At 34.4% G+C, this 27,377-nt stretch overlaps 1 protein-coding gene across 1 annotated transcript in view; it reads left to right on the top strand.

Annotated features, from left to right (window-relative positions):
- The first annotated feature begins 2,133 nt into the window (after positions 1 to 2,133).
- DYNC2H1 (dynein cytoplasmic 2 heavy chain 1) overlaps positions 2,134 to 27,377 on the top strand; it is a 367,421-nt gene continuing 342,177 nt past the window's right edge. Inside the window, exons 1-13 of the mRNA XM_061204011.1 lie at positions 2,134 to 2,496; positions 6,767 to 6,937; positions 7,372 to 7,507; positions 14,654 to 14,772; positions 15,775 to 15,919; positions 16,674 to 16,906; positions 19,257 to 19,391; positions 19,497 to 19,610; positions 19,728 to 19,839; positions 20,176 to 20,300; positions 21,326 to 21,501; positions 23,500 to 23,695; positions 27,097 to 27,192. Of these exons, the coding sequence (XP_061059994.1) occupies positions 2,302 to 2,496; positions 6,767 to 6,937; positions 7,372 to 7,507; positions 14,654 to 14,772; positions 15,775 to 15,919; positions 16,674 to 16,906; positions 19,257 to 19,391; positions 19,497 to 19,610; positions 19,728 to 19,839; positions 20,176 to 20,300; positions 21,326 to 21,501; positions 23,500 to 23,695; positions 27,097 to 27,192 (1,953 nt within the window). The 5' untranslated portion in view covers positions 2,134 to 2,301. The remainder of the gene's footprint in view (positions 2,497 to 6,766; positions 6,938 to 7,371; positions 7,508 to 14,653; positions 14,773 to 15,774; positions 15,920 to 16,673; positions 16,907 to 19,256; positions 19,392 to 19,496; positions 19,611 to 19,727; positions 19,840 to 20,175; positions 20,301 to 21,325; positions 21,502 to 23,499; positions 23,696 to 27,096; positions 27,193 to 27,377) is intronic.

Genomic DNA, 27,377 nt, shown 5'->3' with positions numbered 1-27,377 from the left:
TTTTTTTAAACAGCACCCTACTGCTGATATCAATTACTCATTGGTTAGTGTGGCCTAAATTGCTATTAAAAAATAGACCCACACATGTATAATAAAATGGTTCAAACACAATAAAGGTTATTTCTTGCTTAACAATTGCTGGCTTTACGCCACACTGTGATTCAGAAGCCCTGGTTCAGACTCTTTCATGGTTCTGCCATCTCTTGTTGCTTTGTTAGCTGCATCCAGGTGGCAAAGGGTAAAAGTATACTGACTTCTTTAAAACCTTGCCTTGGAAATGGCACACACTACTTCTGCTCACATTTCATTGGTGAGAATTAGTTAATGTCCACACCTGGATGGTAAACACTTCTTAGCTGTGAAAGGGGAGATATGATGTTAGTGGCTAGCCTGCTGCCTACCACTGTGAAATAGTGTCTAGAGATTGATTGAGAATTGGATTTGGGTATGAATCTTCGTTCTATAACTTACCATCTCTGAGATTCTTTCTTCTTTATTGAAGCTTCATGAGTACAGGGACTTTATCTGTCTTGTTTTCCACTCTAGGCCTAAGTCTGGGTATACAGCAGTGAACAAGATACACAAAGTCCCTACCCCCATGGAGTTTACATGTCAACCGGACATCTAGGTTAAAATGTTTTTTGACATCTGGGTTAAAATTGATTGAAACACTCAAATTTCATATCTTGTGGAAGTCCAAAGCCCATCCAAGATTTCTAAAAATTCCTGGGAGGATGAGATTCTCATGATTTCAACTGCTCTCTAGACTCATCTCCCTACATGTGTTGCCTTCTTATTCACTTTTATTCACATTGCCATGGATGCTTAATTCAGCCATTTCATACATCTCCACCAAAATAACTCACCCAGACTAAGCATTTGTGAGTAATGGAGACTTTCCTTAAGACCCTGGTAAGGATCATAATGCCCATTGCAGAGCAAGAATCTCTGTATCCATATTAGCCATTTTTGCTTTCAAAATCCTTTTTGGCTACCCAGTCACCCTGGGTTCCTATTTGGATTTTTTCCCATCCAGTTGCCAGTATTCTACCTCACTGACTCCTCTCCCATCTTTTGGATTATTTCACAAGAATCTGAATTCATTTCCCTTTATAATTTAAAGCACTTCAGCTTTCTTTAGTTTCCATTCCTCAAACTTAATCAAGATGCTCAGCAGATAAAAAGACCCTCTTCCTAATTCTAAAAGAATATAGTTGTGATTACTGAGTGCAAATAAAAAAATTGGTATGTGTTTATTTTCCCTAGGATAATGGCTCAAATCAGGGCTGAGATGATGACTGATTATGCGGGCAGAGACTATGGTCTCCAGGGCCTAGTTCACTACTTGGCATATAGCAGCATGCGGTAAATATTTTTAGAAGATAATTATTGAATTCGGAGAGTCTTTGATGAATATTGGGATAAATGACCATCAATTTAGTAGTTTGTAGTGATGCCATGGGGTAGAAAATGATGAAGCCTGATTTCAGATCTGTATTTTTTCAGCATTCGGTTATGCTTGTTATAAAACAAATTAACAAGTATCATTGCCCGTTTTGGTTATTTTACAATATGGCTGTGTGTTCTGATAACGATTGTGATGAAAAACTGGTGGTTACATTTTTCTGAAATAATAGGATAACAAAATTAAAATAATGGTGGGAAATTAACTAACACAGAAACGAGCAGAGTAAGATGGAGAAAGTAAATTAACGTTGTATTGAACTCCTATTCTTTATCAGCCTCTTTAAAAAGCGGTGTTTAAATAGTAATCTCTTAAAGTCCTCATTACAACCCAGATAGTATTTCCCCATTTTACAGATGTGGAACTTGACGTTGACAGAGTGGTTTGCTAACGAGTGAAGGGGAAGAGGGAGCACTAGAACCCCAGCCATCCTAAATCCTTGTCATACTGCTGCACTTGAAGACTAGAGGTATGTCTTCTAATTATGCATTATAAGAAGTCAGTAGAAAGCATTAAAGGCAGATTTTGCGACCTGACACAAACTTGCCTGAATCCTTTGCAATCGACGACCGCGGCGAGCAACTAAGGAGCTCCTAGATGATCGATCCTCTCCGAGAGCTTTGCGTGCGCGTGCCCGAGATGGTAACGCCCACCGCGCGCCGCCGTAGTGCTCCGTCGCCATAGCGACTGCCCGTGGCAACCGCGGAGCTTCGCAGGCCCGCAGGCGAGCTCCGGATTTGAGCCGAGTTCTCATCTTCCCTTTACTTCTGTCCCGACTGTTTTTTTCCTCCTTCCCTCTTTGCCGCCCTCCCTCCCCTTTTCCCTTCTCTAGAATCATGGCGGGCGGAACCGGGGACGTTCGGAAGCTTTTCATCTTCACTACTACTCAGAATTACTTTGGACTGGTGTCGGAATCCTGGGACCAGCCGCTGCTGTACAACAGTCCTGAAATCAACAACTTCTTGGACGACGGGAACCAGATGCTCCTCAGAGTGCAGCGATCCGACGTCGGAATTTCCTTTTCCAATGTGGTATGCTTCCCTGCACCCCTGCCCTGGCCTCCCTTTACGTCCCCGGGCTCATCCAGAAGGATGTCGGGTCCCTTTCTGCCTTCCTGGTTGGATCATCCTAGAGGGCCCAATGCTGTCCCCGCTTGATGAGCTGCGCTGGCCTCGTGCTTCAGCGTGTAGTGTCCAAGCTTGCATCCCACCTGACCAAAGGAGGTTCCCTGTCCACACACCTGAAGACAACAATTCTAGTCTTTCTAGTTTTTTTTTTTTTTAATACTACAGATAGGTTATAACTAAAAATAAAATATTTACCTTATTTATTTAAACATTTTTTCTTTCTCCTCCCTTTTGAGGTTCTTTGAGGCAAATTCTAGTGTATCTTTTTTGGATTATATACGAGTTTAAATTTACTCTAGGGAAAGAATAGTTAGGAATTCAAATCTTTTAAGAAATGATAAGGCAGAAAGTTTAAATTCTTTTTGTTGTTCCACATATGATGTATTGATTTATTCATTATTATTTACTGCTGCCTCCACTGGCAGGCTTGTTTAAGAAATGGCTGCATTTGCAACCAGGAGATACACACACACACACACACTCAGAGTAATACACAGAAAAAAAAATTGCCTCACACATTACCCCTGCCTCACACTGAGCCCCTGCTCAGTAAATGGAGGAAAATTAACAAGTGATAGTCATATATTAAACCTTTTCCTCTTGTGTTCACGGGTGTCCCTAGGTCTAACAGAGTATTTGATGCACAGCAAGCACTGAATGCATTTTTGTAGGATGATTGTATCATTCACCCTATTATGAATTTTTAGTCTTGGATTTGACTCAATCCTATTCAGTCGATGTATTTTGAACTCAATATATGCAAGGTACTTTGCTAGGTTTGGTGAGTTTACAAAGATGTAAAAAGCATAGATAATCATAGCTAATGTTTATTTTCCCTTTACACTCTGTCAGGTACTGTTCTAAGTACTTTGTGTGTTTTGGCTTATTTAATAGTCACAACAACACTATAAGATAGAAACTGTTCTTATTTCCATTTTGTGACTGAGGAAAGTAAGGCACAAAGGTTACACCCTAAGCGTTAACTACTCCACTTCTCTAATAGGTTAGTGTAATTCAGAACAGGACCCCCTGTGTCTGTCTTCTAGAGCCTCACTCCAGTGGCCTAGGATGACATATACTCAACAAGTTATAAAATCAGGGCACACGGTTGTAAATGCCACCAAAAGTTTAGATAGAGTGTAATGGGAAATTAAGATCTCACAAGCCGCGTGGCCAAAAAACAAAACAAAACAAAACAAACAAAAAAAGAAAATGGAAACTATAACTTTTAATTAAGCTAGTAGAGCCCAACAGTGTATTTTATCTTTAGTCATACATCACACTACAGATTTTTAGTCATATTTGAAAATGTTTTGTTATATCTTAAGTTGTACTTTAGATATCTAAGAGTCAGCATGATTGAAGAAATTAACAATTACTGAGTACTTACTATGGGTCTGGCATTGTCCTGGGTGCTGGGGATAAAGTCATGAACATGTCAGGGTTTATCTCCAAGGAGTAACATTCAAATGGACAAAAGTAGGCTAAACACATGCACACAGGTATATAATGTAACATAATTTTGGGTATTGATAAGTGCTGTTAATAAAAATAGAGTAATGTTAAAGTAGTGATGGGGATGGGGAGGGGAAGTGCATTAAAATAGAGAGGGAGGGAATACCTGTCTGAATTAGTGACCTTTGAAGTGAGATTTAAATGATGACTTGTAGGCAGATTTAGGGGAAGAGTTTTCTAAGCAAAAGAAATGATAAGTACCAAGGCCTTGAGCTGGGTCTTATCTTGGTTTTAAGGAGATGGAAAAAAAAATCCAGAGTCATTGCTGAAGTTTAATGAATACCAAAGAATGTGAAAGTTACAGTATGGGCTGATCATTTAGGACCTTGTACACCATTTAGGTTGAAATAGGAAGTCGTTGGTAATCTTAAGCAAGAGAGAGATGTGATCTGGTTTATGCTGTAGAATAGAGGTTGGCAATTTTTTTCTGTAATGGGCCAGATAATAAATATTTTGGGCTTTGCAGGTCGTAAGGTCTCTGTCACAACTCCAGCTCTGCCATTGCCATGAGAAAGCAGCCATAGACAATATTTGAATGAATGAGTGTGGCTGCATTCCAGTTTATTTATAGACACTGATACTTGAATTTCATATCATGAAATATTATTATTCTTTCGTTTTTTCAGAAAATGTGGAAATAATTTTTAGCTTGTGGGCTGTACAAAACAGGCAGAAAGTTGTGGTATGCTGATCCCTGATCGATCCCAGTAGGTGATAGAGGTATTTTGCAACCTCAAAAAAGAACCAACTTTATACCTTAATAATTATCAAATTATAGTCAGTTAAGAGGAAATAGCAGTTGCCAATGATAGGGAAACTTGGAGGAGATGTGGCTAGGAGTTCTCATTCTCAGTTTTTCTTTACTCAGGGAATGATGAGCAACTGTAGCCAACTTATCCTTTGCTTTAACTCTGACTTTGCCTAGGGCAAAGCTCATTGTCCTGATTGATGCCCCAGGGTGCCTTGGCCAGTGACTATAGATACTGTTTTCAAAGTATGATGTTAAAATATGTATTTTCTGAATATTCTTTCTTCAGATAGGTGGGAGGAGGGAAGTTTAAGGGTATGGCCTATTTAATTACTAAGGAATGAATTTTTCAAATCTACTTATCTGCAGCTTGTTATTCTCGCTTGTAATTGGAATAAAATGATCATGCTAGCAATAGAATTCTAATGCGTGAAAATGAGAGTTTGAGAAAAGCAGCAATACCGAGTAAATGCCAATTCCTTCCTAGTGGTTAAAAAATTACAATGATTAGGATAAAAGAAAAGTAGCACAAAAGCTCACTCATCTTTTTTTTTTTTATTGGAGTATAGTTGCTTTACAATGTTGTGCTAGTTTCTGCTGTGCAAGGAGGTGAATCAGCTATATGTATACCTATATCCCCTCCCTCTTGGACCTCCCTTCCACCACCCCCCCATCCCACCCATCTAGGTTGTCGCAGAGCACCGAGCTGAGCTTCCTGTGCTTTATAGCATGTTCCCACTAGCTATCTATTTTACACATGGTAGTGTATATATGTCAACCCTAATCTCCCAATTTGTCCTACCCTCCCCCTCCACCCCATGTCCACATGTCTGTTCTCTAAGTCCACGTCTCTTTTCCTGCCCTGCAAATAGGTTCGTCTGTACCATTTTTTTAGATTCCACATATATGCGTTAATATACGATATTTGTTTTTCTCTTTCTGGCTTACTTCACTCTGTATGACGGACTCTAGGTCCATCCACATCTCTACAAATGATCTAATTTCGTTCCTTTTTGTGGCTGAGTAATATTCCATTGTATATATGTACCAGATCTTCTTTATCCATTCATCTGTCCTTGAACATTTAGGTTGTTTCCTTGTCCTGGCTGTTGTAAATAGTGCTGCAATGAACATTGGGGTACATGTGTCCTTTTGAAATATGGTTTTCTCAGGGTATATGCCCAATAGTGAGATTGCTGGGTCACATGGTAGTTCTATTTTTAGTTTTTTAAGGAGCCTCCATACTGTTCTCCTTAGTGGCTGTATCAATTTACATTCCCACCAACAGTGCAAGAGGTTACCTTTTCTCCACACCCTCTCTAGCATCTATTGTTTGTAGATTTTTTGATGATAGCCATTCTGACCAGTGTGAGATGATAATCTAGTTATATGATAATTTAGTAAAAAAGTTTGATCTCAAATACTTTAAGGAAAAAATGTTTGTTCAGATAAAGATGATTTTAGGAGATGGACAACCTAAGTTTGTTTTGGTAGTTCTGAGTTTATATTGAACTTAGTTTCATGTAGGAGGGTAATTAGCATCCTTGTTATAGAGTTTCTGGAGTAGAGTGAAGAAGTATATTACTCACCGGTGTGTACCTGGGGCACACAGCTTTGATCTGTAGTATTACTGAATCTGTCTGGAGTGGATGTTAACAATATTCATATAGTGCTTTTTGTTTATAAACCATTTATCAAAGTAGCTTTATGATATAGTCACATATAAGTGGGGATACATTTTTAAAACTTAAAATTTTTTAAGGATTGGTTGTAATATACTATAATTATTTCTAAAGTATACTTTTTCCAAGGGATAAAATTACAGTAATATAACATTTTAGGGAAATGTATAAATTTTCAAGTATTAACTTTATGAAAATAACATTAAAAATCATTTGTTTACCACTTTAGATTGATTTTGCTGACACAAAAGATAAAGTGCTGGTGTTTTTCAAGCTGCGACCTGAAGTAATTACTGATCAGAATCTACATAAAAATATTCTTGTTTCATCTATGTTAGAATCACCTATAAATTCCCTTTACCAAGCAGTACGGCAAGTATTTGCGCCAATGTTGTTAAAGGTGAGTAAATTAAAGTAGCTTGTATGGTTCTTGTTGTTTTTAGCCTAAGTATTTGGGTAAATGCTTTCATACACACAAACGTAAATATTTATTATTTTATTTACTGGTAATATCATTAGTATTTTAGTTTTTAAATTAAAATATTTTTTCTTTGTAATTAAAAAAAATTTTAATGTGGGCTTTATTGACAAATAGAGAAATTGGAGAAAGATGTAAAATGCAATCTACATCAGCTCTTAAATTGCTATAGTAAATGATCTTTATAAAGTTTTAACTGTTGAAAGGACTTTTTCCCCTCCCTTATGAGATGGAGGTAGTGTCAGGCTTTGAGTGAAACAGATATATTTGGACTTAGTTCTTTTGACAGTGTTTTAGGAAGCCAGTTTGATTGGCAAGATTTTGATCATTGTATGCTCTTGTCTGTTTTTATTTAGGATCAGGAATGGAGCAGAAACCTTGATCCCAAACTTCAGAATCTTTTGAGTGAACTAGAAGCAGGCTTGGGTATAGTTCTACGAAGATCAGATACTAACTTATCAAAACTGAAATTTAAGGAAGATGACACACGAGGTATTTACCCATAGTTTTATCAAAGAAAATCAAAACAATTGCCTTATTAATACATTAGTAAATTAATATACTTCTTCAAAGATTTCTTTCCACACTTTGGATCTTCTCTGAGCTTGATCTGCTTTTAAATGAATAGATTTACATATGGATTTGGAGAAGAGGAAAATGTGATCTTTAATAATGTGCAGTTCATGGAAATAGAAAATATAGTTGATTCTCATTATTTGCAGTAGTTCTGTTCTATAAAGTCACTGTGAACACTCAATTAGCGAATACTGAAGCATTGCTCCTAGGGTCCCGTGAGCCTCTGGTCATAAGATTTTCACCAACTGCTCAACACATAACCTTGTTTTAGGTGCGTTTGGTTTAGACACGTTATTTAATATATATTGTTGATGAATTGTCATTGAGCTTAAGGGCAACAGCACTGTAACTCTTGCCTGAATGAAGCTTATCTAACACAAGTATTTTCTCTGTAAGGTACTTCACAGTATTCTTGTGCTAGGAACACTAGACAGCACTTCAGAACCATGCTTGGGGGTCATTTTAAACAGCAAAATCACCAAAAAAAGCACAAAAATGTGAAAAACATGGCACTACATAGACTACAAAAAAGACATTTGTTTACAGTAGGTGATAGAAAATAAGAAAGCAGTGTTGCTTTGTTCATCCTTAGCTGGGAACATATGCGTTGGGCAACTCAAATTTTTCACAGCTCTGCGCATGTCTGCAAATGACCACAAAAACATTGAGAGTATTGACTTTGGGTACATATAAATGTTAACGAGTAGGTGACTTCATAAATCCAGAATCTGTGAATAATGAGGATTGATGCTAATTGTATATTTGCGAAGATAATAAGCCAATGACTTTTATTTTAAAACGTATTTTTTTCCTGAAGCTAATTGTAATTTTGTGGCTATAGATAAATTATTTCATAAGAACAATTAAGGTGAAATGCATGACATACACAAATCATTAGTTTAAAATATTAGTTGTAGTTTTATACTTTGAATAGTAAAATAGATGCTTTTTGAATCTCATACAACCAGAAAGAAGAGTGAATTTACTTCCAGCATGGGATTAAGCAACTAGAGGTTGCCCATTTCATTGGGAAAAAGAAAGCTATTTTAATTTGCTTATTTTTCCTTCCAGTTTGATTGAGATATAATTGACATACAGCACTGTATAAGTTTAAGGTGTGTAGCATAGAGATTTGACTTAAATACATCAAGCAATGATTATCACAATAAGTTTAGTGAACATCCATCACCTCATATGGATACAAAATTAAAGGAATAGAAAAAAAATTTTCTTTTCTTGTGCTGAGAACTCTTAGGATTTACTCTCTTAACTTTCATATATAACATACAGCAGTGCTAATTATATTTATCATGTTGTATATTACATCCCTACTACTTATTTATCTTTTGGAAGTTGTACCTTTTGACCACCTCATCCAATTCGCCTTCCTCCCATCCCCCACCTCTGGTAACTACAAGTCTGATTTATTTTTGTTTGTTTGTGTGTTTTTTTGTATAATTGACCTACAACAGTATGTTAGTTCCTGTTACACAACATAGTGATTTGGTATTTCTGTACATTTCAAAATGATCACCATGATGAGTCTAGTGACAGTGTGTCACCATAGAAAGGTATTGCATAGTTCTTGACTATATTCCCCACAGTATACATTTCATACCAGTGACTCCTTTATTTTGTAACTGGCAGTTACAAAATAAATCTTAATCTCCCTCACCCATTTCTTTCCTCCCTCACCCCCCTTCCCTCTGGTAACCACCTGTTTGTTTTCTATATCTGTAATTCTGCTTTTTTTTTTTTTTTTTTTAATATTTCTCCTGCACAGTGGGCACAGCAGCTGTTGCTTGGACTTCTTCAGGAACTTGTAGTTGAAGCCGGGCATGGTGGGTGGGCACTGGTGAGCACATGGTGGCCCTACAGCTTGGGCCTCACTCCAACCACAAGCTGGGATTGGCTCCTGGTGGTGCCAAATCTCTATAACTCTGCTTTTGTTTTATTTGTTCATTTGTTTTGTTTCTTAGATTCCACATATAAGTGAGATCATATAGCATTTGTCTTTCTCTGCCTGACTTATTTAACTTAGCGTAATGTCATCTAGGTCCATCCATGTTGTCACAAATGGCAAGATTTCATTCTTTTTTACGGCTGAGTAATATTCCATTATATTTATTTATATATATATATATACACACACACACACATATATACATATATATATATGTATATATATATGTATATATATACACCCCACATCTTCTTTATCCATTCATCTGTTGATGGGCACTTAGGTTGCTTCCATATCTTGGCTACTGTAAATAACGCTGCTATGAACATAGGAGAGCATATATCTTTTTTAATTAGTGTTTTTGTTTTTTTCAGATAAATGCCCAGAAGTATAATTGCTGGATCATATGGTAGTTCTATTTTTAATTTTTTGAGTAATCTGCATACTGTTTTCCATAGTGGCTGCTCTACTTTACCTTCCCACCAACACTTGTTATTTGTTGCCTTTTTAAAAAAAAAAAAAAATTAATTAATTAATTAATTTTTGGCGTGTTGGGTCTTCGTTTCTGCGCGAGGGCTTTCTCTAGTTGCGGCAAGCAGGGGCCACTCTTCATCGCGGTGCACGGGCCTCTCACTATCGCGGCCTCTCTTGCTGCAGAGCACAGGCTCCAGACGTGCAGGTTCAGTAGTTGTGGCTCACGGGCCTAGTTGCTCCGCGGCATGTGGGATCTTCCCAGACCAGGGCTCGAACCCGTGTCCCCCTGCATTGGCAGGCAGATTCTCAACCATTGCGCCACCAGGGAAGCCCATTTGTTGCCTTTTTGATAATAGTCATTGACAGTGTGAGGTGGTATCTCATTGTGGTTTTGATTTGCATTTTGCTGATGATTAGTGATGTTGAGCATTTCCATGTGCCTGTTGGCCATCTGTATGTGTCCTTTGTAGAAATGTTTATTCAGATCCTCTGCCTATTTTTTAATTGGGTTGTTTTTTTTTGATACCGAGTTATATGAATTCTTTATATATTATGGATATTAACCCCTTATCTGATATATTGTTTGCAAATATCTTCTCCCATTCAGTAGGTGGCCTTTTCATTTTGTTGATAGTTTCCTTAGCTGTGCAAAAGCTTTTTAATTTTATGTAGTCCCATCTGTTTATTTTTGCTTTTGTTTCCCTTGCCTGAGAAGCCAGATCCAAGAAAATATTACTAAGACCAGTGACAGAGTGTACCCCCTATGTTTTCTTCTAGAAGTTATGGTTTCAGGTCTTACATTTAAGTCTTTAATCCATTTTGAACTTAATTTTGTGTATGATGGGAGAGAAAAGTCCAGTTTAATTCTTTTGCATGTAGGTCCAGCTTTTCCAACACCATTTACTGAAGAGGCTGTCTTTTCCCCTTTGTATATTCTTGCTTCCTTTGTCATAGATTAATTGCCATAAGTGTGAGTTCATTTCTGGGGTCGCTGTTCTTTCCATTGATCTATGTATCTGTATTTGTGCTAGTACCATACTGTTTTGATGACCGTAGATTTGCAGTATAGTTTGCGATCAGGGAGCATGATAACTCCAGCTTTGTTCTTCTTTCTCAAGATTGTTTTGGTTATTTGGGGTTTTTTTTTGTGTTTCCAGACAAACTTTAGGATCATTTTTCCTAATTCTGTGAAAAATGCCATTGGTATTTTGATAGGGATTGCATTGAATCTATGGATTGCCTTGGGTAGTATGCTCATTATAACATTATTAATTCTTCCAATCCGTGAATATGGTATATCTTTCCATTTGTTTGTGTTGTCTTCAGTTTTTTCATCAATGTCTTATACTTTTCTGCATACAGGCTTTTTACCTCATTAGGTAGTTTTATTCCTAGGTATTTTATTCTTTTTGATGTGATTATAAATGGGATTGTTTTTTTAATTTCTCTTTCTGATAGTTTGTTGTTAGTGTTAGAAATACAACAGATTTCTGTGTATTAATTTTGTATCCTGAAATTTTACCAAATTCATTGATGAGCTCTAGTAGTTTTTTTGTGGCATCTTGAGGATTTTCTATGTATAGTATCATGTCACCTGCAAACAGTGACAGTTTTGCTTCTTCCTTTCCAATTTGGATTCCTTTTATTTTTTTTCTTGTCTGATTGCTATGGCTACGACCTCTAATACTGTGTTGAATAAAAGTGGTGAGAATGGCCATCCTTGTCTTGTTCCTGATGTTAGAGGAGATGCTTTCAGCTTTTCACCGTTGAGTATGATGTTAGCTGTGGGCTTACCATATATGTTATTGATTATGTTGAGGTGTGTTCCCTCTATATCCACTTTGTTGTTGAGAGTTTTTAATCATAAATGGATGCTGACTTTTGTCAAATTTTTTCTGTATCTATTGAGATGGTCATATGATTTTTATTCTTCAATTTGTTAATGTGGTATATCACATTGATTGATTTTTGGATTTGAATCATCCTTGCATCCCTGGAATAAAACCCACTTGATTGTGGTATATGGACCTTTTAATGTATTGTTGAATTTGGTTTGCTAATATTTTGTTGAGGAATTTTGCATCTATATTCATCAGTGATATTGGCCTGTAATTTTCTTTTTTTTTCTTTTTTTGTGATATCTTTGTCTGGTTCTGATTTTAGGGAGATGCTGGCTTTGGAAAATGAGTATGGAAGCATATCTTCCTCTGCAGTTTTTCGGAATAATTTGAGTATGATAGGAGTTAACCCTTCTATACATATTTGGTAGAATTCACCAAACCATGTGATGTGAAGCCCTCTAGTTCTGGACTTTTGTTTTTTGGAGTTATTTTTTACAATTACCAGTAATGATTCAATTTCATTACTGGTAATTGGTCTACTCATATTTTCTACTTCTTCCTTGTTCAGTCTTGGGAAACTGTACATTTCTAGGGATTTGTCCTTTTCTTCTAGGTTGTTCATTTTATTGGTGTATAATTGTTCTTAATAATATCTTATGATCCTTTCTATATCTGTGGTGTCAGTTGTAACTTCTTTTTTCATTTCTGATTTTATTGATTTGGGCCCTCTCTCTTTTTTTCTTGATGAGTGTGGCAAAGTTTGTCAGTGACGTTTAATTTTTCAAAGAACCAGCTCTTAGTTTCATTGATCTTTTCTATTTTTTTTTTTTTAAGTCTCTGTTTCATTTATTTCTGCTCTGATCTTTATGATTTCTTTCTTTCTGCTAACATTTGGTTTTACTTGTTCTTCTTTTTTCTAGTTCCTTTAGGTGTAAGGTTAAGTTGTTTTTTTGAGATTTTTCTTATTTCGTGAATAGGCTTGTATTGCTATAAACTTGCCTCTTAGAACTGCTTTTGCTGCGTCATGTAGATTTTAGATTGTTGTGTTTTTATTTTCATTTTTCTTCAGGTATTTTTTGATTTTTCCTCTGTGATCCATTGATTGTTTGTAGCATGTTATTTAGTCTCTACATATTTGTGTTTTTTTGCAGTTTTTTCCTTCTAGTTGATTTCTAGTCTCAGAGCACTGTGGTCAGGAAAGATGCTTGATGTGATTTCAGTTTTCTTTAAATTTGCTGCATCTTATTTTTGTGGCCTAGCATGTGATCTGTCCTGGAGAATGTACCATGTGCATTTGAAATAAATGTATATTCTGCTGCTTGTGGATGGAATGTTCTATATATATATATTAAGTTTATTTCGTCTAATGTGTTGTTTAAGGCCATTGTTTCCTTATTGATTTTCTGTCTGGATGATCTGTCCATTGATGTAAGTGGGATGTTAAAGTTCTCTACTATGAATTTATTACTGTCAGTTTCTCCCTTTATGTCTATTAATATTTGCTTTATGTATTAGGTGCTCCTATGTTGGGTGGATATATACTTACATCGTGTTATATCTTCTTAGATTGATCCCTTGATCAGTATGTAATGTCCTTCTTTATCATTTGTGAAAGTCTTTTTCTTTTTTTTTTTGACTGTAATTAGGCAAATTATCTTTATTCCAACTTAGATTTTCTTATACAGATAATTTTCCACATAAATAAGAGTTAAAATCAGTGTTTTAATATTTTTTAAAAATAAAAAGTTAAAAGACATCAAGTATTCCTTTTGCAGTGTTTTTATTTATCCTTGTAGGGACACTTCTTAGTAATTAATTGGACTAAGAAAAACCGTACAGAAAATTTGTACCACAAAATCATGTGTGACAGTCTTTAAAGTCTTTTTTTATCTGACATAAGTATTGCTTTTTGATTTCCATTTGCATGGAATACGTTTTCCTATCCCCTTTCAGTCTGAGTGTGGCTTTAGATCTGAAGCAGGTCTCTAGCAGCCAACATATATATGGGTTTTGTTTTTGTATCCATTCAGCCAATTTAAAGTAATTATTGATAAGTGTGTACTGATTGCCATTTTGTTAATTGTTTTGGGGTTGTTTTTGTAGTTTGTTTTTGTTCATAGAAATTGTAAAAATTATTTTCTGTGCATCCTTAAGAATACAGAAATGTGCAAAATCAGCAAATGAAACCAGTGTCTTGCTGGCTTTTCATTTTCAAATGATTCTATTCTTTTCTTCCTTCCTTCCTTTCTTTCTTTCTTCTAGTTTTATTGAGATAATTGACATACAGCACTGTGTAAGTTTAAAGTGTACAGTATAATGATTCGACTTATATACATCATGAAATGATATTCACAGTAAGTTTAGTGAACATCTATTATGTCATATAGATACAAAATTAAAGAAATGGAAACAAAAAGTTTTTCCTTATGAGGAGAAATCTCAGCATTTATTCTCTTAAGAACTTTCATATATAACAAAGCAGTATTAATTATATTTATCATGTTGTACATTATATCTTTAGTACTCATTTGTCTTATAACTAGTAGTTTGTTCCTTTTGAGCACCTTCATCCAATTCCCCCTCTCCCTACCGCCACCTCTGTTAACCAGCAATCTGATCTCTTTTTCTATGAGTTTATTTGTTTGTGAGATTTTGAAGTGTAATTGACTTACAAAACTATGTTAGTTCCTGGTGCACAATATAGTGTTTCAATATTTCTTTACATTTCAAAATGATCAGCATGATAACAGTTGATATTTCTCATTTTTCCTTCTTGCTTTTCAGGTATTCTTACACCAAGTGATGAGTTCCAGTTTTGGATAGAACAAGCTCATCGTGGAAGTAAACAGATTAGTAAAGAAAGAGCCAGTTACTTTAAAGAATTATTTGAAACAATTGCAAGAGTACGTGATTCATACATAGTTATATATCAGGTTTTGATAGAAGTACCTTAGCATTCAATTTTTACTAGATTTATCTCTGTTTTAAAATCATTACTTGTTGGTTCTGGACAAAATATATTCTTCAGATGTAGCAGGGTTTACTTAAGATATGTATTTAACCTGAGTGCAACTTAGAAGTCCAAACTTTTAAAAAAGTTAAATTCTAATCTCTAGAAAATATTTTTCTCAAAAACATAATTACTTTCCTGCAGGTAGATAGGAAAAAAACAGAAACCTAATACTAACAGAGGTTTATCCTGCGGAGGTAATATGTTCTTTGGAAAAATTGTTTACTTTATTCAAATTAGCATTTTGGAGGAATCTGAAATATAAAAAGTCTTAGTTTGATACTTATTAGATTGATTATTCCTTGGTGTATCTGTGGAGAGGTTAAATAAGTGACCATTTTGAGTGTTTTTTACAAAATCTATTCTTTTCAAATATTTTCAAAATAAACATTTAGTAATTTTTTATTCATTTCCAATATTATTACATTAATATCATTTGAATGAAGTGTTTGAAATGGTTTAAAACTTTTTTCCTAGCAGTGATATACCATGTACTATGTTTGTATTATTGGTAACATTGTGCAACCCAGGAAATGAATCAATAAAGATATATGAGGTGAAATGGGTAGTGTACATATGGTGTTAAGGCCACTTCTATTAGGTAAATAAAACAAATGTCCTGAATTTAAAGGAAATTAGGCCAAGGGTAAAAATAAAGTTATAGAGTTTATGCAATTCTTATTTTTCCTTCTGGCTTTCATGAAATTTATGTTTGTGAAGGAACTTATAGGGTATTTGCTTAAAGAAGTAATATATCATCTGAGAGAAGAAGAGGAGAAAATAATATGGCAGATATTAGAGATGTTAGCATTTGAAAAAGTGTGAGAGCATTTTGACTATACTGCCCAAGGTACAAATATGATTATGTTTAAAAATGAATGCATTTTGGTTTTAGGAGTTTTATAACTTGGATGGTCTGTCCTTACTGGAAGTGGTTGACTTGGTGGAGACAACTCGGGATGTTGTAGATGATGTGTGGAGACAGACAGAACATGATCATTATCCTGAGTCACGAATGTTACATCTCTTAGATATTATAGGTACTAGTAAAGAAATAAACTTTTGCAATTTTGGAAGCCTGACTTATTTTGTTTTCTGTTTTTTCCTAAAATGTTCCTTAGTACAATAATTGTTGCTTAAAGTAACTCTTAGAGCAAATCATATAGGATTATTTAAGTAGATATTTGTACATAGTTGGTTAATTTAAATCATAATATCAGATTCTTTGACTATAATATAACTAAATTAACATAGATTTTTCGTCCCTATCTGTGTATTAATTTAGACTTTATTTGGTAATGAACTGGAAAGTTTAATATACATTGGGTTATCTGTCGACATTAAAAATACATATACTTTTTGACCCAGAATATACCTTTCTCATTGTTATCCTAAGAAAATGTTAGACAAGTATGTAAATGTGTATATAAAAGGATATTTATTACAGCATTGTTTGTAAAATGAGAGTAGAAACAAATAGCAATTGAGAATTGGTTATTTAATGCTATATCCATACTGTGGGCTCTGCAGCCTTTAAAAAATGTGTATATATTTCTATACTTCAAAGATATGCGTGATATATTGAAAGATGCAGAAATACAAATATGTGTGTGCATGTGTGTTTTTAAAAAATATTTGTTATTAACAGTGCCTGTCTAAAGGTGTGGATGTGGTATTTCATAGATCCTTGGTTTGCTAATTTGTGTATTATTTTAATTTTGTAAAAAGCATATATTTCATAATTATTTGGTAAAAAGATATGTTCATTAAAAAGTTTGTTTTGCATGTTATTAGGTGGCTCCTTTGGAAGATTTGTTCAGAAAAAGTTGGGAACTTTGAACCTATGGGAAGATCCTTATTATCTTGTGAAGGAAAATATGAAAGCTGGGATTTCAATTTGTGAACAGTGGGTGATTGCCTGTAGTCATCTAACAGGTCAGGTGTGGCAGCGCTATGTACCTCATCTGTGGAAAAATGAAAAATATTTTCCTGAAACACTTGACAAACTTGGCAAGCGCCTTGAAGAGGTATATTTGATTATTTGGATCTTTGTTTTTAAGTGTGAAGTAGGTCCTCACTTGTTTGAGAATGCGTTTTATAATTAATAAGAACTACACATCTGATAGAACTTGTTTAAACTTTTGGGAGAGAATAAGAGGTAAAGTTCATATGAGATGACTTATGAAGTTGTGTGGTACAGTACCAGGTGCCCAGTGGGTACTAAGTGCTGGTTTCCGCTTCCTTTCTTTTTTTTGGTTTGTGGCTATTCAGTTTGTAAGTTGTGAACTTTTATTTTGTTCTTTGTTGTAAAAAGACAGTCAGCCCAGTTGTCTATGTATGGAAGCTCTCAGACTTTCTCTTGGCTATTGAAATTTTTACAAGCGGAGACAGCTTTTCAGGGAGTACTCAGTGGAAATATTTGAAACAGCTGCTTAATTTATATAAGTTATGAGTTTCAGTATAGAACTTAGATGTTTAGCTTGAAGGGGCAGGCAAAATGAGAATATGTGAAGATTGCAAAGTGACTTTTTCCCTTTGGACTTAAGGGAACTATTGTTCTTGTAATTTTTTTTTTTTTTTGGCCATGCTGTGCAGTTTGGGGTATCTTAGTTCCCAGACCAGGGACTGAACCTAGGCCCAGGCAGTGAAAGCGCTGAGTCCTAACCACTGGACCAACAGGGAATTCCTGTTGTTGTGTTTTTAAACCTTTTCATTATGAGAAATTTCAAACATACACAAAAGTAACATAGTACAGTGGATGTCAGCGTATCCATCACTCAGTTTCAGCAGCCACTGACAATGTTCAGTTCCTGTTCCATCTTTGTCTCCCCTGCTTTCTGTTTTTTTGCTGGAGTATTTTTAAAGCCAATCCAAGAAATCGTATACTTTTACCCTTAAAACGTAATCATAATACCAATATCACCCCCAACAAAATGACAATAATTTCTTAATATCATTATGTATCTAATCAATATTCAAGTTTCCTGATTGTCTCAGAAATTTTTTTAGTTACTAAATGTTGGTTTACTTGAACCAGGTTGCTTTGTAGACAGTACTATATAGTTCTTATACATTAGAGGAGGCAGGTAATGTCTGGTTTTCCCACTTTCATGAGTTAAGTTTGATCTGTGGGTTCATGTATGATTAGCCTGATCCATCTGTTATAACGCTCTTCATCAGCTTTTTCTGAATGATTTATCGTGAGGAGTTGGAAAATGACGGTTTTCTAATTCTGTTGTTCTTTGTGCATTTATTAGTGATGTTGGAAGAACATGTCTTCATCAGTTTTTTAGTGACCCTGAAATATAGTTTGTATAGGAATGGTAGTATAGACAATTAGTTTTTATTTATCATTTTTAGTACAATGAACAATAAGCTGTATGTAAGTATGTTCCATAGGCAATCAATGAAATGTTTTTTTAATAGTATCATTATGAACCTATGATTTTTTATATTTTATGAGTTTCAACCCATTGTAGTTTTTATCGTAGTTATTTATTTTTTTATCGTAGTTATTATTACTATATTCAAATTGTCCCATCTTTGGACAGTGAGTACCCCTTTACATTGGCTCTGTGTCATTTTTGACATGAATCCAGTATTTCTTTGATAACTTCCTTACATTCTGGCCCCTCAAAATGTACTGGCCCATCTACATTTTCTGTTTCATACCTGGAATTAGGCATTTCTCCAAAGATCCTGGTTCTTATTAGTGGAAAATGGTATTTAGCAACAACAATCTGGTTGAGGAAGTGGTAAATGTTATTTAATTATCAGTGCTTTTAGGCTGTCTCAGTAGACAGGATTGTTAAATTGGTACTTTTGTTTTTATCAAGAGAAAAATAAATCATGAGTTTGTTCTGATATTTTCAATTCAAATGGAAGATTATAGCATTTTTACTTAGCCTTTTTGATTACCTTTTGGTGGTTGGTAGAAATTTTAAATACAAAATGAAATAAATTGTTTTCCAGCTGTTCATAGATTATACATAATGGAGTTGTTAACATATTGTTTCATTATTAGAAGTGCAATTTAAGGCAGAATAATGGAAATCAGAAGTTTTTACTATAGAAAGGAGGAGAGACTCTAAAACTTTACCTAAATGAGCTTTAAACATAGTTTAAAAATATTTAGATTTTATATATGTTAACTAGATTTGAGCACACTGATTGATAGTAGTGTGATGATACAGTATGTCTTTGAGTATCACTTTGATTATTGATGAGTAATAATTACCAAGATTACAGTTCAGATTTATTGTTCATTTCAGAGAACCTAGGTTAAAGAAATTCTTGCCCAATATCTTTAGATTTTAGACTATTTGTGCTGATGTATTGATTTAAATAAATTTGTTGTTTTAATATTTTATGTTTTAGGTCTTGGCTCTTAGAACAATTCATGAGAAACTTCTCTATTTTTCACCTGCCAGTGATGAGAAAATCATATGCCTGGCTCGAGTATTTGAACCTTTTACTGGACTGAATCCTGTGCAGTATAATCCATATACTGAGGTTGAATATATATGTGTTTGTCTATGTAATTTCCTGTTTGTGTTGTTCTTTTTAAAGGCCGATTTAAAAAATATTAAAGTCTAACAATATTGTTAATTTGTTTAGCCTTTATGGAAAGCTGCAGTGTCTCAATATGAAAAAATTATTGCACCTGTGGAACAAAAAATAGCAGGAAAATTAAAAAATTATATTTCAGAAATTCAGGATAGTCCACAGCAGGTAAAATATTGAAATATTTAACGTTTAATATTTCCCTTAAGCTGTTTGAGGAGATACTCATGTTTTTACCTAGTTGATTCACTTGGGATGAACATATACTTATTTGTTTCATATTAGCTTCTTCAAGCATTTCTGAAACATAAAGAGTTGGTGAAGCGTCCAACCATAAGCAAAGAATTGATGCTAGAAAGAGAAACTTTATTGGCAAGACTTATGGACTCAGTTAAAGGTAAAAGTTTATCAGAGATTTTAGTGTTTGCTTGAAAAAGTATTTTTGTAGATTACTTTTTCCTTTGTTGTATACCGCTTAGGATTAAGATATTATATTTTATGACATCTGTATGTTGAAGATTAATTTACTATTTCTGTAATAAATGACAGATTTCTTGAATTAACTGGTTATTTTCTTTCTCTCACTTGATGTGTGGTGAGGTCCCTGAGAGTAAAGGACCAACTGTTACTATTTTTCTATTCACAATATTTGGCATAGTGTTTGGTACATGGAAGGCATTTAGGAAATCTTTGCTGAATGTGTGTAATCATTTATTTGATTTAAATTTTATAGACTTTCGATTAGATTTTGAAAACCGATGCCGTGGAATTCCTGGTGACGCATCTGGACCACTTTCTGGCAAAAACCTTTCAGAAGTTGTCAATAATATAGTATGGGTTCGTCAGTTGGAACTGAAGGTATTAGTTTTAATAAACGTTGAAGAATACTAATTGTAAAATGTGCTAAATTAATGTAGAAGGCACTCTAGAACTGTAGTGAAAACATTAAGAAAACATTCTCTGTTTTCCTTGGCATTTTCATCTAATTTTCATGTGGAAATGTAGAACTCTGAAAAAGTGAAAAATATGAAAAATATATAATTTTCAAAGGATTTTTAAATTCTTTGAAGTGTATCTTTGTAGAATTTTGGTACGTACAAAGTCTATCTGCAAGTATGTTTATGTAAATAAATCATCCTACGTTGAAAGGAAGTTAAAGGAATGGTGAAAGGTAATTATGGTATTGCCTAAGGTAGTGGCAGCAATTTATAGAATTAAAAGACTATTATTTTAATATTATCAAAGTTGATCTAAGAATCTTATGTGCTTACTAATTAGTATGTGGTACAATACCTTGCATTCGACTCATGTAATAAATATTAATTGGTTTTAATGTATGATTAAGAGCAAGCAAATATAGAGTGTTATAAAGGCTAGCATATTTGAGAGTTCTATTTATTCAAGTTTATATTTTGATGTTTTTTCTGTAATATTCTGCCTAACTTTGTTAGTCAGCTTTCCAAGTTGCGACAATGTTCTTTGTATACTTGTGGAGGAAAGGCATTTCTCTTCAATTGGCATCCAAATTGGCCTAATTATTGTTTGAGCTCTTAACCACAGCATTTAATAAAGGGCTCAAATTATTGCATAACATATTTAGGAGTATTGCTGAATTCTTGGAGTTTCACCTGAATTTCCCTTATTGTACCCTTCAAATTATGCCTTGTATGTGTTATCTTCTGTGTTTTGCTATTCTGAGGTGGTATAATTCAGAAGCAAAGTAGAGGTTGATATTCTTATATTCACTGGCAAATCTTCTATTTTACTGTTTACAGATGAATGGGAAAATAATTTCTGAATCACCGAACAGAGAAGAGAGCTGATTTTATGCTAATTTTGTTAGAATTTAAATAATAAATATTCTTGTAATTTTGCTTTTTAAGGTGGATGATACTATCAAGATTGCAGAGGCTCTTTTATCTGACTTGTCAGGATTTCGATCTTTCCATCGAAGTGCTGAAGATCTCTTAGACCAGTTTAAACTATATGAACAAGAACAATTTGATGATTGGTCCAGGGATATTCAATCTGGCTTGTCTGATTCCAAATCTGGTTTGTGGTAAGTATAAGTATACTAAACAGTGAAATCTACACAAGAATCTTTTTTCTTGTGTTATTAATCCAAATGACAAGATGTAATTAATCATCTCTACTCCTCTCTCCTTTCTCCAAACTTGCTGCTGCTTTTAGAATTTTTTTTGTTTGTTTAGGTTTTGATGATCAACTTTTAAGTCATTAAGGTTGGAAACTTTGACTGCCTTCCTTTTGCTTCTCATATCTATTCCCCAGAACTGCAGATTCTTATTTTGGAATTAGGTTTTCATGCTCCCATGGTTTTTTGTTACTGGTATACGTATGTTTTCCTACCTTTTTACGTTAATATTATATACCCCACATACATATTGTAAACTAAAATTTTGTTATTTTTAAGCTCCTTGAGATGAAGAATATTTCTTCATGTTGTCCAACATAATAAGGATTTGGTAAATATTTATTAAGCTATATTGAATGTAATTTAATAGGTTAACCTAATTATTCCAATGGGTATTTAAAATGGATGGCCTAGAAAAACCATTGTTTATTTGTTCAGGTCGACTTTCCCCATTATATTATTGTCTGTAGTTTTAGAAACTTACCATATTTTAGTTTTTAGAAACTTGTTACTTTTTAAAAGTAACTTTGGCCATAATATGAAATTCTGTTTGTTTTCCCTATACTGCTGCAATGAATAATCAGGCCCAAAGTGGTAGCTTCCTAAACTGAATGAATAATTTGTTTTCTTTTAACTTGCATTTTGGTTTTGGAAGAAGAATGAAAGAACCAAAGGTGATAAGGCATAATGATTATAACTTTATGTCATTTAACTCTTTCCCTTTCTACCCTGAGCCTAAAATATTAGAGATGATCCCCCCCCCCAAAAAAAAGTAAAGAGTTCTTTAGTCAATTAATTTTGGAGAATTTGCACGTTTATCACTATGGCTCTGGTGGAGATCCACTGTGTAAGACAGAGTACCAAAAGGACTGAGATCTGCAGTAAAAAAGCCTGTTTAACTTTATTCAACCTATTTTTTTCTCATTTGGTGATGAAACTTCTGACTCTCACTTTTTTTTGGGTAAAACCCATCATTGTCACATAGAATCAAGAGTGTTTTGGAACATATTTCAGGATATGCTGGTATGTAGAAACTAATTTTGAATATTGGTTTCAAATAAAGGCAAAAAGTGTCACTGTTACAATTTTCTGATAGGCTTTATGTTCTTATAGGACAGTTTGGGCTAAATTATTATTTTAAGACATTTTAAAGTATCTGCTTTTTATTATGCTTTGTTTTATGCGTTATTAAGTAGGCTGAATAGATTTGTTCTTTGCTTTTCAGTAACTTACTTTCTAAGACCTGCAAGTTCTCCTAATTGTGAAAGTGATTTGAAAGAAAGCATTATATAAACATGATCCTGAAAGAAGGGTCATGAAAACATAATGCTTTTAATTTCCCTCAGCATTTTCACAGTCCGTGGAGACTTGAGTGCCCCAATGTAAAATTTGCTATTGTGGCTTTTAGAAGAAACACAAAGAAAAGACAGTCTTTACATAGTGAAACGAAGAGTAGAAGAATGAAACGTTTGAATATCTCTACTCCTAGTATTTTGATGTTATTTATTATTGATCCTTTAATGAGAGTCTTAAAGAACCAAGGAGGCTGACTAAAAATCTAAGATACCTTTTTAGAAAATGAATAAAAACCTTTTCTCTTTATGATGGATTTGATGTCTATTTTGAGTCTTAGCTGAAGGTTAAGATATTGATTTTTCTGACTTCAAAAGCTGCTTGGTTGAAATATTGATATGATGGTATATTTTGGATATTGTAGTTTGTTATCAAGATCTGAATTGTGAAATACTGTGTGAAAAAGATATAACTTGAAAACTATAATTAAAATCTTATTTTTACTTTGAGTTAATAGTTTTTACAACTTTTCTGTAAGTATAAAATTATGTTTTTCATCAGTCAAAAGAGTGAGAACATGAAATTTAAAAAGTTATTTATTTTGTATTGTAGTATTGAGGCTAATAGTCAAATTATGGAGTTGGATCCTAATGATGGATCATTAAAAGTGCATTATTCAGATCGGTTGGTGATTCTTCTGAGAGAAGTTCGTCAGCTTTCTGCACTTGGCTTTGTTATTCCTGCCAAAATACAGCAAGTTGCAAACATTGCACAGAAATTCTGCAAGCAAGCAATTATTCTGAAACAAGTAAGAAATGACATTTTTGAAAACATGGCTATTCTGAGTTCATTACATTAGAGTATTTTAAGGGCTTTGCTTTCTGCTTTTGATTTTGTTAGGCTAATAGAATAGCACCATTAAGTCTTGTGAAGTTACGGTTTGCTAAATGACTGCATTACAAAATTTGCTTTGTAATCCCCTATATGGGACTTTTATTAATTTGAAGTATTACTGTTACTGCTTTTCATTCTAAAAGCATTTAGAAAAATAGAATATTATTTTCTCTTTTTTTCTTCTTTTATGTTACTAGCATGGATCTTAAAGGGCTTTCTAATTAAGGGTCCTCTGTCTGCCTTCTAGGGGCAGATTCTTAGAAAATTACCGAGCTGATGGACTGGTCTTTGTTTTTGGTCATTTCCTTGGTCTACCTGAAGCACACTGCCATCAAATCATTTACCTGTTTAAAACCAACTATTATTACCTCATTGTCTCTCTCCTTAGCATGTATACAAGACCCTTCTTAATCATACCCTAGCTGACCTTACTGATTGTGGCCTTCACTCCCTATACTCTTCCCTCTCATGTTGCACCCTGTGCTTTAGTAATATGAAACTTGGCTCTTCTCTGAACTTGTCATTATGCACTGATACCTGTTCCCTCTGATTGACGAACTCCAAGTTACCCTTTAATTCCCAACTCAAAAGACACTTTAATTGTTGTGTCTTCTTTTAATTGATTGTTCCTTATTTTGTGTGCAGTGTGCAAATCACTCTTAGAACACTTTTATGTAGTATTGGAGTTTTATATTTTTTCTCTCATTTGATTAATAGATCTTAGAGGGCAGGAACAGTATCTTGTGTGTATTTGGTTTCTCACTCTTTCATCCAACAAAGATTCTTTGAGCACTTGTACTGCCAGGCACAGTGTAGTGAGGATATAAAAATGAATATATTACTGTCACACTCTGGTACAGGGTTTCTCAGCCGTGGTACTTTTGGACCACTTCTTTTTTGTGGGGGATGTCCTGTGCATTGTAGGATGTTTAGCAGCATCCCTGGCCAGTAGCACCTACCTAGTCCTGACAATCAAAAATATCTCCAGACATTGCCAAATGTCCCCTTGGGTGCAAATCAGCCATGGTTGAGAACCACTGGTCTAATGGGAGAAAGCAAACTAAACATTGAGTTCTCATTAAATATCAGGGCTTCTGGTAGATACTGTATTTATGTTATTTCAATTACCCCCACCCCCATTTTTCACTGATCTAATTGGGGATCAGATTTGTAACTAGTTTTCCCAGTACTACACAGCTAGTAAGTTATGAAGTTAGGATTTAATACCAAGTCTCCCTGACTCCAAAGCCCATATTTATTCCATTATAATTCATATAGTGATGACAGATAGTGAACAAGTAGATACAGTGTTTAATGAATACTATATTATAGGTAGATGTTCAGAAAGTCCTGTGAAAGCATAGAGGTGGGAATTTTCAATTATTTTCCTGGGTAGGGTAGAGATAGTATCAGATAAATCTTTACAGAGGAATGATGTTTAATGTGAGTTTGAAAGAGTATACATATGTTTTCTCAAGAGCACAAGGTAGTGTGAGTGATCATTTCAGATAGAGGGACTATATATTCCAAAGCAGAGAGGCTTGCTGACTTCTCTATCCTAAGTATTTAGTCTAACAAAATAAAAGCTCAAAAGATGTTTAAACGGTCATGTAGTATTTGTATATACCCCTGAAAGAACAACTGGGAGAATCTATTGTGTATACCTTTACTTATGAGCACACATTTAGCTAGAGTGGGGGGTATGAAGTAGGATGTTGGATAGAAAACAGTATGGCCAGATTGCTGTAATTTTATGTATTATTTTGCTTCTAGTTTTCCTGATTGGGCTTTTTCTGGGACTGCTATTATGTTACAGAACAAGTAGAGTGGTTATTCCCCATGAAATAAAGTGTATTTTTATGCATACTAGTGGAAAGAAGTGACTTGCTATAAAATTAGTTAAGAAACATTTTTTAAGCACCTACTCTGTGCCAAGAATTTTTGACATGCTAGGGATACAAAAATTAAGACAGTCTTCTTAAAGTCCTTAATTAAACTCACTCCACGGTGTCCGCTTGATCTTCTTCCCTGAGCCTGTCCTTTTTCCCTGACAGAGTTGGCAGGGTCCTCTTTTGTCCACCATGGTACCTTGTAGGTATCTCTATTTTTTGATTCATTGATTAATTCAACAAACATTTACTAAGTGACACTATTACGGGACATAGATAGCAAATGCATGAATAATACAGTGTTAGGTAGTGATAAGCACATATTTGAAGAAAAGGAAAACAGTAATAGGACTGTGATAAAGGCTGCTATTTTATACAGAATGGCCAGGGGAGGCCTTAATGAAAATGTAATATTTGAGAAGAGACATGGCAAAATGAGCGAAAGAGCCATGCAGCTATCTGGAGGAAGACTGTTGCAGGCAGAGGGAATGAATGACTTTCAGAGTTTCTTAGGGAAGACTCTAGAGTTAGGGAAACAGCAAGGAGGCCAATTTCACTGCAGTGCAATTAGGGAGGGGTTTGTGCGGGGCTAAAGACCAGTTTATGTATAATGTGCCAAGGTAAGGATTTTAGATTTGGATTTCATTCTTAAGTGTGTTGGGAAACCATTGGAAGGTTTCAGGTAAGAATTTTAGGATTTTACATTTTATTCTCAAATATTTTGGGGAGTCATTTGAAAGTTTTGAATAGGCTAGAGGTATGATATTATTTATGTTTAAGAAAGGACTGTTCTGGCTACTTTTTGAATAGACCATAGGGCCACAGTTGGAAACAGACCAGTTCAGATACTGTTGCACTGGTCTTGCCAGGAGATGAGGGTGCTTGAATTGGGGTGGGATTGATGGAGGTGGGTGAAGTGGTTGAATTCAATATATGTTTTGAAGGTATAGTCAATAGACTTCTACGGGTGTGGGATGTGAGAGAAGAGTTAAGGACAACTCAAAGATTTTTTTTGGTCTGAGAAATGAATAAATCATTGTGTTATGTACTGACGAAGGAACAGGTTCTTAGAGTTGCAAGAATAAGTTCAGTTTTTTAGCACTTTAACATGCTTTACTGGTTTCCTCTGTGTTCCCTATGAGACTGTGAACTTCTTGATTCCAGGGACTAGGTTTTATAGTCTTTGTTTAATCACCCACCAGAGCATGACTTGGCAGATTATAGGAACTCAGCACATACTTAACACTTGTTGCTTTTGTATGTTAATACATGCGTAAGTGCTCTATTGGAGATGAAAAACTAATTTTTTGCTAAATTTTATAATTGAGAAGAGTTAATATTTCCATTCAAATAATTAAAAATGAAAAATTTAAAATTAAGTTGCTATTTATTATTAATTATTCCTAATTGGAATTTTACTTTGTAGGTGGCACATTTTTACAATTCTATCGATCAACAGATGATTCAAAGTCAGAGACCAATGATGTTACAATCTGCCTTAGCGTTTGAACAGATAATTAAGGTAAATGGACTTTTTATGCTATTATAATTAGATTTTACATGTGAAGTGTTTCTTATTTCTTAGTTTTTTCGTATACCCTTCAGCTTAACACAGCCATTGATCTAAGGCTTTATTTTGCTCCCCAGTGACTTCCTTCAGTCTTAACAAGTAACATTTTTTACAACTGTAGATTTAAACAGTTATAA

This window comes from Eubalaena glacialis, chromosome 10 (assembly GCF_028564815.1).
Source record: "Eubalaena glacialis isolate mEubGla1 chromosome 10, mEubGla1.1.hap2.+ XY, whole genome shotgun sequence".
NCBI lineage: Eukaryota > Metazoa > Chordata > Mammalia > Artiodactyla > Balaenidae > Eubalaena > Eubalaena glacialis.
This window is presented reverse-complemented; position numbering and strand designations above follow the sequence as displayed.